General features: G+C 39.7%; 1 protein-coding gene across 1 annotated transcript; it reads left to right on the top strand.

Annotated features, from left to right (window-relative positions):
• Nucleotides 1-8,311: 8,311 nt before the first annotated feature.
• Nucleotides 8,312-9,610, top strand: LOC149156424 (uncharacterized). Its single transcript, XM_089444754.1, has one exon. The coding sequence runs from the start codon at nt 8,312-8,314 to the stop codon at nt 9,608-9,610; it is 1,299 nt and encodes a 432-aa protein (XP_089300880.1).
• Nucleotides 9,611-13,421: the final 3,811 nt, after the last annotated feature.

Below are 13,421 nucleotides of genomic sequence, written 5' to 3' on the forward strand. Positions count from 1 at the left end.
TAAGGTTAGGCCACCTACCTCCAACTTGCAGATCCTAACTCTAAAGGGCAGCTTGTCTGCTACGATCTCCATAAGGTTTAGGGCCTTGACCTCCTCTCCAAGTTCTCCACATCTCACCATGCAAATGAATTGGATTTGGGGGCAAACATCCCTTTTACAGGAAAAACCCTAGTTTCTTTGTCGCCCATTATGACCAAACCGTAGCTCTATTTGACAAACCATCAACATTGTTGGAAAGCTCACACCAAGTTTTATAATGAGTCTCTCTTTGCTTTTGGTAATTTGACGCTTCACCGAGAAGCCATTTTTTTCATGAACTTTCACTTTACTGCCTATTAAAATCGAATTTATTAATTTGATCCACTCATACTCTGGTACCACTTTACCTTTGCACTGGTTGACTCACGTGTCAATTTTTTTCATGAGTAACCATCCTTTACTCATGTTTTAATGGTCACCTCCGAGCCTCCCCCATGTGGCAAGATTATCAAGTCACCCTTGTCCAAAGCATCCAAGATGAGTCACCCTTATATCTATGGAGTCTAATTTGAGTCCCCTTGAGCCTCATTATAGTGTCCCATACATCGTTATGTCACATACCTCCCATTTTTCATACTGATTTGGCCTCCATCTCTACTACTCAGTCTTTGTCAAACCCCTATTTAAGTCATTGACCATTCCCTCCAAAATCGAGTCATTCACTGTCAAGTCAACCATCCTTATTATGCTCTGACAAGGGAAGTCATCAGTCTGACACCCATCTTGTTTCCTTCCATCATCCCTAGTGTCATTCCATCAGTCACTCTACTATGTTACCTCATGCCTTTGTTAAGGATTCCTTATTGCCTTAACTTTGGTGGGCCCTCTTCTATCGACCTCAGCACATTTATTCTAGAAGAGTGATCTACAGGGTAGTGTACCTTGGTTCCAACTTCCATCTCTGTTTGGTGCCTCAGATCAAGAAAATGGAATCATCATTGAGTTTGAATTGGTTTTTTCTCACTTGCTTGACACCAGCTCCTTATCGCATGATTTAGATTCATACATTTGATGGTTCGGTGATCCAAATGATTGTTCTAGTGATTCCCAGGTGTGTGTGAGATGTTCCACACCTCATGAGGGCGTGGCCCTTCAGGTAGCTTCCCACATTCCTGGATTACCACATATGGTTTTCCAGCCTTGGATGTAGTTCCATAGATGTGATGGGTTCGATTTCCACCGCTTGCAGCACCAAAAACATGCATGTCTCCTTCAGATGATCCATTCAAATCTTTAGAGCCATTTCCTGTTCAGCAGGGCTTCTTTGGTTGCAATCCCCCCTCACCATGTCATCTTGAGGGGAATTATGTCTCATGTACTCAGATATTATTATATTCAGTCCTGACCTATGTTTTTCCAGGCACATTATGTTTATGGGATCCATTGTATTATTTTTTGGCCCATTGATGCCAGTGTATCATGTACTTTGTTGCTTAGTCCCACATTGTTGGGCTCATCATTATTATGTGTACGCAGTTATCTCGGCGATATGGTTATGTCTCCCCCACCTCATTTGAGATCATGTACTCCCACATAACAAAAGGCTTCTATAAGTTTAGTAGATCTCACCCCCTCCATTATTTTCCCATCCTTGCATTGCTTCAATTCTTTCTCTCTCTCCTTGACTCCCCTTTGGTGTCTCTTTGAATTGTAACCTACAACATATTTCGGTCATAGGATTTTCTCCTAACACTCGTTCATTGTGGGGGCAATCTGTTATCACCAAAAAATGATCACCTAGCCATTTCTAACTAGGCGGGTAGAAATACACCATGTAGGATTAATTTTACTATAGTAAAATCACTTTCACTGTGGAAAATAATTTAGTAAACCACTTTTATTGAATTATTTTAGGATCTAAATAAAAAAATCCCATGAGAATAATTAGATAAATCATTATTTACATAATTTACTCTAGGGATAATTATTAAATCATTATTTAAATAATTATTCCTTGTCACATTTGACTAAATCCCCTAGGAATAATTAAATAAATCATTATTTATTTATTATTCCTTATTTCCATTATTGGAATAATTGTTAAATCACTATTTAATAATTATTTCAATTTCACACCATTCTTAATCCTCGTGAAATAATTAATAAATCATTTTATTTGTTAATTATTTCTAAATAAATATATTTAACCATTTTAAATATATTTTCCCTCTCCAATAAATATAATAAAGTATTCCAAACGATTAGATCTTGATTTGGTCAATATTATTTTATTATTCTCCATTTTCGAGATTAACTCAATACTTTGTTATAAATAGGAGGGTTTTTCATTCATTCTTCACCATGATCATAATCATCATCACCATTATCATCTTTTTTCTTTTGAGCTCCCATTCGATTTCTCCACATTTTTTCTAGGTTTTTCATATATCAAGAGAGAAGATTATTTGTTGAAGCATCAAGGACATAAAAGGACCCATCCCACGAAGGGGGACTTACAAACCCTTTTGTAGATCTCCTTCACCTGGTGTTTTTAATAAAGAATTTATTCAATTAAAATCTTTCAATTTGGGTTATTGCATTGGATATCTTTATTGTTGTTTGCTATTTTGGATCGTCTATATTTCTGTTGCGGGGATTTCCATTTTATTGCAGATTTAAATCGTAAGAAGCCATCAAATTGTTGTTAGGGTCACTTGTCAGCTAGTGACTTAAGTGAACAATTTTTGCTACACCTTCCAAGAAATTTCACACTAACATCAAATACAAACCACGATTTCATTTTCATAGTAAAGAAATTGAAAATAATGCTTTATTATCCCTATACTCAATATACTACGCATACCCTGTGTAGTACCTATACTCGAAGAAACAACCCTAATCCTGAATTCAACCCAGATCAGAAATGACAAGAATGAAATCACCTTTGCTTACCTAGACAAGGGAAAATTCGGTGTTACGATTTGGTAATATAGATCATAAGCACCCTAAACTATGTCAGATTGGGTCATGAGAGAATACATGGGATGAAATAGTAAAGGGTTTGGAACAAGGCTCAGGACAAAGTCCAACTATGAGCTAGTCTCTAAGACTTAAAAAAATACCACAAGTTATGCCTATTTCGTCAACCGGCTAGTTACCTCGACTAACAACGAAAAGGCTATTGCAAGATATAATTGGTCCCTACCCCAAGACTAACCCTTTTCAAAATATTTAACTGTAAATGAAAAATAGGATTCAGATCACGAACCATCAATACAAAGAGATAGTCGCATGAGAAGAAATAATGAGTCGAAACTATACAAACTCCCAACAGTCTCAAATAAATATTGAAACCCTCAAGAAACTATATTCAAACCCCATGCATTTGTTCCAGGAAAAATGACTATGTGTTTCATTAACTAAATAGAGATTCAAATCCAACTCATATATTCGAAGAGACTGGAAAAAGCATGAAATAAAAATCTTCAATATAATCGCAGTACAATACCAATAAACCAATAAAAAGTTCGAAATCAAAATCTACAGCAATGCTTCAACCATAATGCGCACACATATTTAATATACAAACTATATACAAAGGGTTGTGGAGTTGGGCTGGTGGGCCCTTACCAGACTAGCTTCCACACCCAGATTAAAGAAATAACTTACAAAGACAAGGAATTAATCATGTAACATAACATAACTCACAGATATAAATAAATGCCTTACATAGAGGTTATATTGATTAAACATTCTTCACATCATGAGCTAATCCAGTATGAGGAGAAAGAACTTCAACAACATCTCCATATCCTCACTCATTTTTCCTGCATACCTAGTTACACAATATATACTTCATAATGAATGACAAAGAGGCACTAAGGCCAACTCCCATTTAGAAACAATTGGATCTAAGATCCAGTTTAGGTCTAACATGAAACCAAATGCCCTAAACTTAGACACTTCAAACTAGATATGCTTGTAGAAGTTGACCATTGAGTCTTCACCCCTGCTTTCTCAGGTTGTTACATTGATGGAGGGAAGCAAAACATTTTTCCTGATATCATTGATCAGTCTGAATGCCAACTCGCATTCCAAAAAGTTAACTATGAATCTATAGTACATGCAACCACCTAGGTATGCGCACTGAAAATATTAGGGTTATTGGTTTATATTGATCACAAAGTTTTTAGAAAGACACACAAATCAAATAATTCTTACATCAAACATAAATATGCCTACCTAGATTTATAAAATATTGTATTTGCAATACTTTTCTTCAAAAATCACATCAAAATGAAGGATAAGAACTTATAGGTTTAGGCCAAAATTGGGTGAAATAGAGGTGGATAAGGGAGAAAATAAGACATTTTCAGCACCCATCACTCCCCCAACCCTATTTACTTGTGTTCCCTCACACAAAATTACTAGCCTTTCCTAAAAAATAAAATTTTGGAAACCCTTTTCATCACTTATTAACTTTAATGTTAATTTCCATATCTGAACTTAGGCTTTCCTTTTGCTTCTTCTTTGTTCTCTTTCCCTTATCCTTTGAAGCATTGTATTCTCCTTCCATCTTCATGTTCTTCTCCTTACAATTATTCAATTCTTCTTCAAATTGTTTATTATTTTATTTCAATTCTATTATCTTTGCATTCAATCGGGCCATGCTGTTTTTCAAGGTTGAATTCTGAGTTTGAATAAATTGATTCAAGAATTTGATCTCCCTCACTTCATTCTACAAAAAGATAATTCTCTTTGCATCTTGCCTTTGTTTAAGCAATGTTCTGAGAGAAACCAAATCTTCTGAATCCTCAACTGGCACATCCTCATTATCTCAGGCTAGTTCTGTCGTGGTTTCTTCAACAATCCCTTTAAGTTTGTCATCCACTGACATATTCTTATTATTTGCTTTTAATTTATTTCATTTTTTCTTTGTACTTTCCTTGACCTTAGTGCGAGTGTTGGATTCAACAGTATATTCTATAGGAATCTCATCATATTGATTCGATTCCTGCGAACTATGACTTACCACTTTTGTTTTGCACATAGGGCCCTAATCGTATCCTGGCTCTTCCACCGGAACGTCTTATGACACAAGAATTTTTTCAGTCAAAGGAATACTTTCAATTGTAGAGGAAAACTTTGCCTTAACCCTTGCCCTAGTCATTCTCCAGGTACTGACCATAGACGCAAAACATGGCTCAACTGTTACATGCTTAGACCCCTCCAAGGGTTGTTTACCTTCAATTCTTAGAATTTCTAACTGTTTTACTCTATTTCGCAACCTCAAACCCCTCCATAGGTTTTCCCAATTTCTCGGCCTCGGACCCTTCCACAAACTTACCCTATTTCACAAATTCAGACTCTTTCACAGGTTCACTTTGCTTTCTTTTATCAACACGATTGTGTACCTACATAGAAAATCCTCTTGAAGAAATTATTTTTCTAAATTAACATGTTGTAAGCTACTAGTCTTGAATTGCATTAGAAATTGATCCCAGCCAGACCCTCTTCTAATCGAATCCTCATAAACTAATATTTTAATTAACCCAACATGATATAATTGTTTCTCCTTTTTGTTAGTAGGGCTCCTTTTAATTCCATGTGACATCCTTGCAAAGCTCTTAGGAAGAAAATGAGGGAAATTTAAAGTCTGACCAGATTCAAAACACAACAAGAGTTGAATATGATAGAGGAGTACCAATGAGAATCGACCTTCACAAGTTAAGAAGTTTTGCAGGATCAACAAAAAGTGCCTCCACTTCTCGATCAAGCATTTCATATGAATCTCGTGCCTCCAATCAATGTTGTTGTCAAAATATATCATGAACCTTTTACATGCACTTGTATCAAAATATTCCTTTTCAAACCAATTTGACCCCTCCTAAGGAAGACCAGTTACTTCAACCAGAAATTGCACAGAAACATCAAGCACCAGGGACCTAATTTTTTCCCTTTTACCAGCAAATTTCTCCGTGAATACCTATGCAACTTTCAATTCATGCCCATCAATCTTCTTGAGGAATGGTAACCATCATTCCATCTTCAATATTTGGAAGTTGATTTTATACTCAGGCATCTTCTTCACTTCACCAATTAACCCTAGTTTAAATCTTACTACCAGCATGCTTAATACTACAGACTCCTACTCACAATATGTTATACAACTCCTCCCTCATCCTTAAACTTTACTTTTTTCAACATATTTCAGTACCAGTAGCAAAAGCACCTTTGCAAGCCTACATGCAATGATATATATAATTTTCCTTTTTCTCGTTACAATTTGAATTTTCATTCACTGAATTATTCCATTTCCATCACAATCAGTGGCGGCAGAAATTGTGCGAATGTCTAGTCATGATGAGACTTAGGTCAAGGAAAATGATTTATTTTGATCAAGGGTGATTTTAGAATGGTAGTTCCAACAAAGATAATCATGCCATAGTCATTCATATAATAACTAATGCCATGAAATAGCATCACCGTTACTCACGCTATAAGTTTAATACGGGACATGAGAATTATTGCAGCTAATTTAATTAACATGTATGATGGTGACAACAAGGACACCAAACTTAATATACCATTTGAGTAGGTCACGAGGCGCTCTGCAACTCGCATTAGGGTTTCAGAAAATACCTGCTACGGCAGGTCCTCCTGACAGCGCTCACCCTTTGCAAAACGCGAAAGAGAAGTAGGTTTCAATCCGTAGGTTTTGGCCGACGGAAATCATGAACCCCCCTCAGGGGGAAGGAGGGGCGCCTCCTCCAACAAACGACAACCAGAAGAGACACATCGAGGACTCAGACAGGGAAAAAGGGCACAAGGACGAAAATGCAGATAGCAGCCAGCAGGCACATACTGAACAAGCACAGAAAGATAAGCCTAAAGTCAGCTCTTCCACATGTAAGCCAATCACCATGCATAGGCCAAAAGTGGAGTTACCAAGCCATCGGATCAATTCCAGAATTCAGTATATGAGAGATCATGCCCTCATTGGCAAATTCATTGGAATATGGCCAAATGAGAAAGCGTTGAGAGCCTGGATCAATGTCAAATGGCATCCAAAAGGGCACATAACCTTGCATCTAGGGCCTAAGGGGTTTTTTACTGCAGTCTTCAACTGTCTGGAAGATAGAAACAGAGTATTAGATGGAGGGCCTTACTTCTTTAACTCTGCGGGACTATTTCTCAAAGAATGGATCGAACGTTTTAATCCAGGTAAGGAAGACCTAAGTTGCGCACCGGTGTGGATCAGGCTGTACTCTCTACCATTGGAATACTGGGAAGAGGATTCTCTCAAGGCGATAGGTAATGTTCTGGGCGACTTCGTCAAGGTAGCAGAAGAAACAAAGATGCATATATACACCTCATATGCACGGATCTGTGTCTAAATCGACCTTAAACAAGCTCTGCCTAATACGGTAAGTCTTTTTCATGAAGATGTTGAATGGATACAATTGATTGATTATGAGCATGTACCCTTTAGGTGCAGGAAATGTCATGATTTAGGACACCTATATAGAGACTGCCCGTTGAATAGTAAGCCCTCGTTTCAAATAGACCCAGAAAACCCAACGCCGGATGGTTTCACTAAGGTGCTAAATCGCAGAAGAGGAAATAAAAAAACAACAGTCTCTACAAAGATTCCTCCAGCTGATCAATCAAAACCCTCGACAAGTAATAGCTTTGCAGCCTTAGCCAATGAAGATTTGCAGGATCCAGACAATACGCTCTCCAATGAAAAAGGAACCAGTCAGGAAAAGATTGAAGGATCTCAATCGAAAACAGGGGAAAAGGTAGTAGAACAATCGGATAATCATCTTAATACTGCTTCAAATACTTGGAGCTTCCCTGAAATGGATATAGATGGTACCAATCCCAATATAGAAGACGAGAAGGAAAGCGATGGAAGCTTTCAAGAACCTCAGATCATGGAGGAGGACACAGAATCTATAGATATTGGCGAGCTGGATATTCTAGGCTTAGAACAGGCCTGTAAAACGGGAAACTTCGACAAAATACCTGATCGACAAGTGGATAATCTAGTGGCAGTCCTCAATAAAGCCCAAAAAAAATACTCATTAGGGGTTCAAATTGGTAGCCAATGGGATGGGAAATTCATCACCAAAGATAGTAAAAAACGGGGAAGGAAAACCACTCTGGAGAGAACCATCAAGATAGGAGAAGTATTGGTAGAATCAGGCCGATATGCCAAGTTAACCAAGTATTTCAATGTCAACCCCAAACCTTCTCAATGAAGTTGATCTCATGGAATATCAGGGGGCTCAATAGCCCAAGGAAAGGAAGATTACTAAAAAATATGCTAATGGAGGAAAAACCTACAATTCTCTTTCTGCAAGAAACAAAATGTAACTCGACAGTCTTGGAAAAAATAGCAGCAAAGGCCTGGCCAGGAGGGTTAGTAATAGCTGTTGATGCTCAGGGGGCGTCAGGAGGACTTGCAGTGCTCTGGGATGCACGAGTGATTCAACTAAACAACATACATGCAAATAAAAATTTCATTCAAGCCATATTTCACATAATTGGCACCAATATCTATGGTCATATGACAAATGTGTATTTTCCTCAAGAAACCCAGCACAAAGTTGAAATTTTGGATACCTTGACGCAGCTGAATACAGAGAGGATGTACCCGTTATGGATATCTGGAGGTGACTACAACATGATAGCAACAATGGAGGAAAAAAAGGGAGGCCGATGCAGAATAAATAGAGATGGATCCATATTAAAAGACTTCATTCATAATAATTGGCTGATAGATCTCCCTTCAAATAACGGCCTATTCACTTGGAACAACAAGAGGGCAGAACCAATGCAAATAGCCTCTCGTCTTGATCGATTTTTGATATCAGATAATGCAGTTCATCTAGGAGGAGAATTCATTGCATCTATCCTTCCTATCTCAGGCTCTGATCATTGGCCAATCGCCCTCCATTGGAATCGTCCTGGTTGCAGTATTAGGCGCCCCTTCCGGTTTGAGGCTTTTTGGTTATCTCATCCTGAATTTTATGAATTTGTCAGAGCATCTTGGTTAAAATTCAATCCTACGGATGGCACTAAAATGTCCATATTCCAACGGAAGCTGAAATATCTCAAAGGGGAAATTAAACACTGGAATCAATCCATCTTTGGCAACATCTTCAAAGCTAAGGAAACCCTCAATCACGAAATGAAAACCATTCAGCAAAGAATGATCACAGAAGGACGCTCTGAAGAGCTAGCCAAGAAAGAGCAGTTAATAGAAAATCAAATCCTTGAAAGAGCCTTACAAGAGGAAACTCTCTGGAGGCAAAAATCAAGAGTTAGATGGCTGAAGGACGGTGAAAAGAATACGAAATTCTTTCACAAAACTACAGTGCAAAGAAGAATGAACAATCAAATCTCCCATATCAATAATGAGCAAGGAAGCAAAATTGAAACCCATGAAGGCATTGAACAGGAATTCCTCAATTACTTCAAAAAGATGAATCAAGAACCTAACATAGATAGAACAGAGGCTATTGATAAAGTCATCAGACATATTCCCAGATTAATCACTGAGGATCATAATATTCTCCTTCTCAAGCCCATAAGTCTTCAAGAGGTTGAGACTGCTATGCATTAGCTAAAAGCAGGGAAAGCGCCGGGACCAGACGGATTCACCTCAAACTTTTTTCATCATTTCTGGGATTTAGTTAAATGGGAAGTCCGGCAGGTCGTGGAAGAATCGCGTACTTTAAGATGGATGTATACAGGTTTGAATGCAACATTCATTGCACTAATCCCCAAAGCAGAGGAATCCAACACTCCGGACAAATACAGACCGATTGCTTTGTGCAACATTATATACAAAATTGTCTCCAAGGTTATAGCTTCCAGATTGAAGCCTTTGCTTTCCCTTATTATCTCTCCAGAACAATCTGGATATGTAGAAGGAAGGTAGATCACGGATGGAATTATTTTAACTCATGAAATAATTCACTCTCTCAAGCATTCAAAAAAACCAGGTATGTTACTCAAAATTGACTTATCTAAGGCTTTTGATAGTATAAGTAGGACCTATATGCAAAAAATCCTTAATGCCTTTGGTTTTGCCCTTTCCTGGGTCAGATGGGTCAGTAACCTCTTATCCTCCTCGTTCTTCTCTATTCTCATTAATGGCATCCCATCTCCCACATTCTGTCCTTCTAGGGGTATCAGACAGGGTGACCCGCTCTCGCCCTTTCTGTTTGTCATTTTAGCTGAAGGGCTAGGACACAGTATCAAATCAGCTATCCTCTCTCAAAGCCTCAAAGGTCTAGCTTTCCACCATGCTCCCTCCTTTTCTCACCAGCAATTCGTGGATGATAACATGCTCTTCGGTCATCCATCTGTTCAAGAAGCTCGTTCTTTCAAATCCATACTTTCAAACTTTTCGGATGCTTCGGGAGCCCTCATTAACAAAGTTAAGTCTTAGATATTCTTCTTTAATACTCCTCCCCCCACCCAAAGAGCCATTGCCCGTATTCTAGGCTTCACCATTGCTTCCCTTCCTTCCAAATATCTGGGCGCTCCTTTAATTGCCTCAGCTCTCAAGCATTCCTCCTGGAAAGACCTTTTAGAAAAGATTGAAGCCAGACTGTTCCTATGGACCCACAGAGCTCTTAATATGGCTAGTAAGTCAGTGCTACTTAAAGCTATTCTTCAGTCCATGCCTCTTTACCTTTTTCCCATTTTAGCTGCACCTAAGTGGGTTCTCAAAGCAATAAAGCAGCTTCAGCGCAATTTCTTATGGGGAAATTTAGGTCCAAATAGAAAGTGGGCTCCAGTCAAATGGGAGAAGGTATGTCTACCAAAGAAAGCTGGAGGCATTGGGCTAAGAGACCCAGAACATAGCAACATGGTAATGGGGGCCAAAATTTGGTGGAGATGGCTCTCAAATCCCAGCACTCCTTGGGCCTCCCTATGGACGGCGAAATATGTGAGCAATAGGCCCATAGAGGGTAGAATTAGAATGTCAGAAGTTAGTAAAGGATCAATCATCTGGAACTCATCCATTCAACATCGAAATCTAATACAAAAGCATAGCTTTTGGGATGTGAAAGACGGCCACACAGCACGGTTTTGGGAAGACTCATGGCAGCAGCTTCCAAATCTCAGAGACACTATCCCGGACCTCCCAGAACAAGATATAAATCAGTATGATAAGGTGAGTCAATTTTGGGACTCACTCTCTACTCAAGAACACAGAAAGTGGAAAGAAGTTGGTCATATAATACCTCACATCCAGGAGAAAACTCAACTTTCTCTTTCCTCAGAACTTCAAAAACGAAAAATCCTATCTTCGGCAGGAATGGACATTCTCAGGTGGGGATACGAGGAAAAGGGCACTTTCACCACCAGAGAAGCATACAAAATCATTATCAAAGACAGGATAATCAGAGATAATTTATGGGATAAGATATGGAATTCATCTATATGGCCGAAGGTTTCTACTTTTCTGTGGCTTCTGTCTCACAACAGGATCCTCACATGGGACAACCTCAGGAAAAGGAACTTCTCTCGGCCCTCCATATGTCCTAACTACAAACAGGAAGAGGAATCAACATTACATCTAATGCAAACCTACCAGCTAGGAAGGAAACTGTGGGAAAAGGTTACATTCCACTGTCAAAAGGATGGCAAAGTGCATGGGGACATTAAAGACACCCTTCGCTCCTGGAGCCAAGAGCCATATCAAAGCAAAATTTTAAACACACTATGGCAGCTTATTCTGGTGTTACTAATGTGGAATATATGGAAGGACAGAAACAGAAGAATCTTTAAAGATCAATCACTGTCGATTGAGCAGATATGGACTGGATTGCACCAAAATATCAAAGAAACCTTGTCTATCAAAGCCTGGTCCAAAGAAGACTTCCCATCAATCCCGCAAGAACAAACTATCTGGGACAACTGGCAGATTCACTTAGAGTATCCGCTCTCTTCCAATAACAACTCCTCAAGGCATCATAATCCTCCAGCAAGATGGACTCCGCCGCCAATCAATGTGTTTCAACTTAACTTTGACGGAGCTTCGAGGGGTAATCCTGGGAAAACAGGATTTGGTGGAGTCATCAGAAATTATCAGGGTACTCCCCTTCTAACTTTTTTTGGCTCAAATGGCTGGAACACCAACAATGCAGCGGAATTGGAAGGATTATGGAGAGGGCTTAATCTGGCGCAAGAAAGAGGGTTCTTTCCTCTAATTGTTGAAGGGGACTCCCAAATTATCATCGACATGGCCTCAAAACTTATCCAGGGATCCCCCATTCACAAGGTCAGCAGCAGCTGGAGAATGGCTCCACGACTTGAGCTTCTCAATCAATGGCTTTCTCATCACCAAGAAATCTCCTTCAAACACATCAGACGGGAAGGGAACAAGCTGGCAGAATTTCTTGCTAATTTAGGAGTGGACACTAGAATGGAATTCTTCGAAGGCCCTCTCTCCAGCATAGCTTCTGAGAACCAACTCTCTAACTTCCACACCATTGTAAAAAATGATATGCATTCGAGGGAAGATACACACCCGGATGCGAGTGCATTAACGGCGTGTTAATCGCCCTGCATGCGACAGGGGCAGCTGTCAAACCACTTGGCCGGATCTGGCAGTTCGCGGTAAGTGATATCAAGGAATTTATGGTACATTCGGCTCGAGGTCTGTAGGTAAGGGATTTAATCATGTCGCGCCTTAATCACAGTTTATTAGATCCAAGTTCTTCAGGTATTGGTAATCTAGTTTTCCTCTATTTGTTATGCCCTCAGCACCCCTGCGTAGCTCAGGGTGCTTGGAAGCACCTCTGGCTTCTCAACCGGTCTCAATCTGCCTGCTTCTAGTACATTGATTTGGTTTTTTCCGCCGGAGTCTGGTGTATTGAGTTGGTCTTCTCCGCCTGCGTCTGGTTTATTGATTTCGTCTTGTCCGCCTGTGTATGGTGTATTGATTTGGTCTTTTCTGCAAGTGTCTGGTCCGCGCATTGGGTTCATTCTGCCTTTGCCTGGTTTTTTCTACTGGTCTACTCCATCTGCAGCGAGTTTTGCATTTGGGTCTACCGTGCAGGGGTCTGGTCCTTGAATTGGTTTCAATCAGACTGTGTCTGGCCGCCTTACTCCCACCTTCAGTCTCCCTGTTCATACAAGCTGCCTGTACATCCTGTAATGGCCCGTCGACGCGGCGTCCCCCAGTGTGGTAGTAATTCAGGTGCTCGTGGAGGTTCTCAGGGTCGTGGTGGTTCTGCCCCTCAACACATCACTCCTTTAGCCTCTGCCTCTCCATCCTCTCCACCCTCTGACCATTCTCGGCCCTCCCTGAATAGCTCCTTTCAAACGACCCGGTTCAAGTTCAGAAGTAGGCTCAATAAGCCTCTCATCTCAGCCACTATTACTGTTATCTTCTCGGAGGAGGAAGATGAGCTTAC

Source organism: Pinus tabuliformis, chromosome 9, assembly GCF_031772625.1.
Source record: "Pinus tabuliformis cultivar Carrire ecotype Pingquan chromosome 9, CPIR1, whole genome shotgun sequence".
NCBI classification, from domain to species: Eukaryota; Viridiplantae; Streptophyta; class Pinopsida; order Pinales; family Pinaceae; genus Pinus; species Pinus tabuliformis.

Coding starts and splice junctions, on each gene's coding strand:
- LOC149156424 (XM_089444754.1), top strand. CDS start 8,312: ATGGAGGAAAAACCTACAATTCTCTTTCTGCAAGAAACAAAATGTAAC.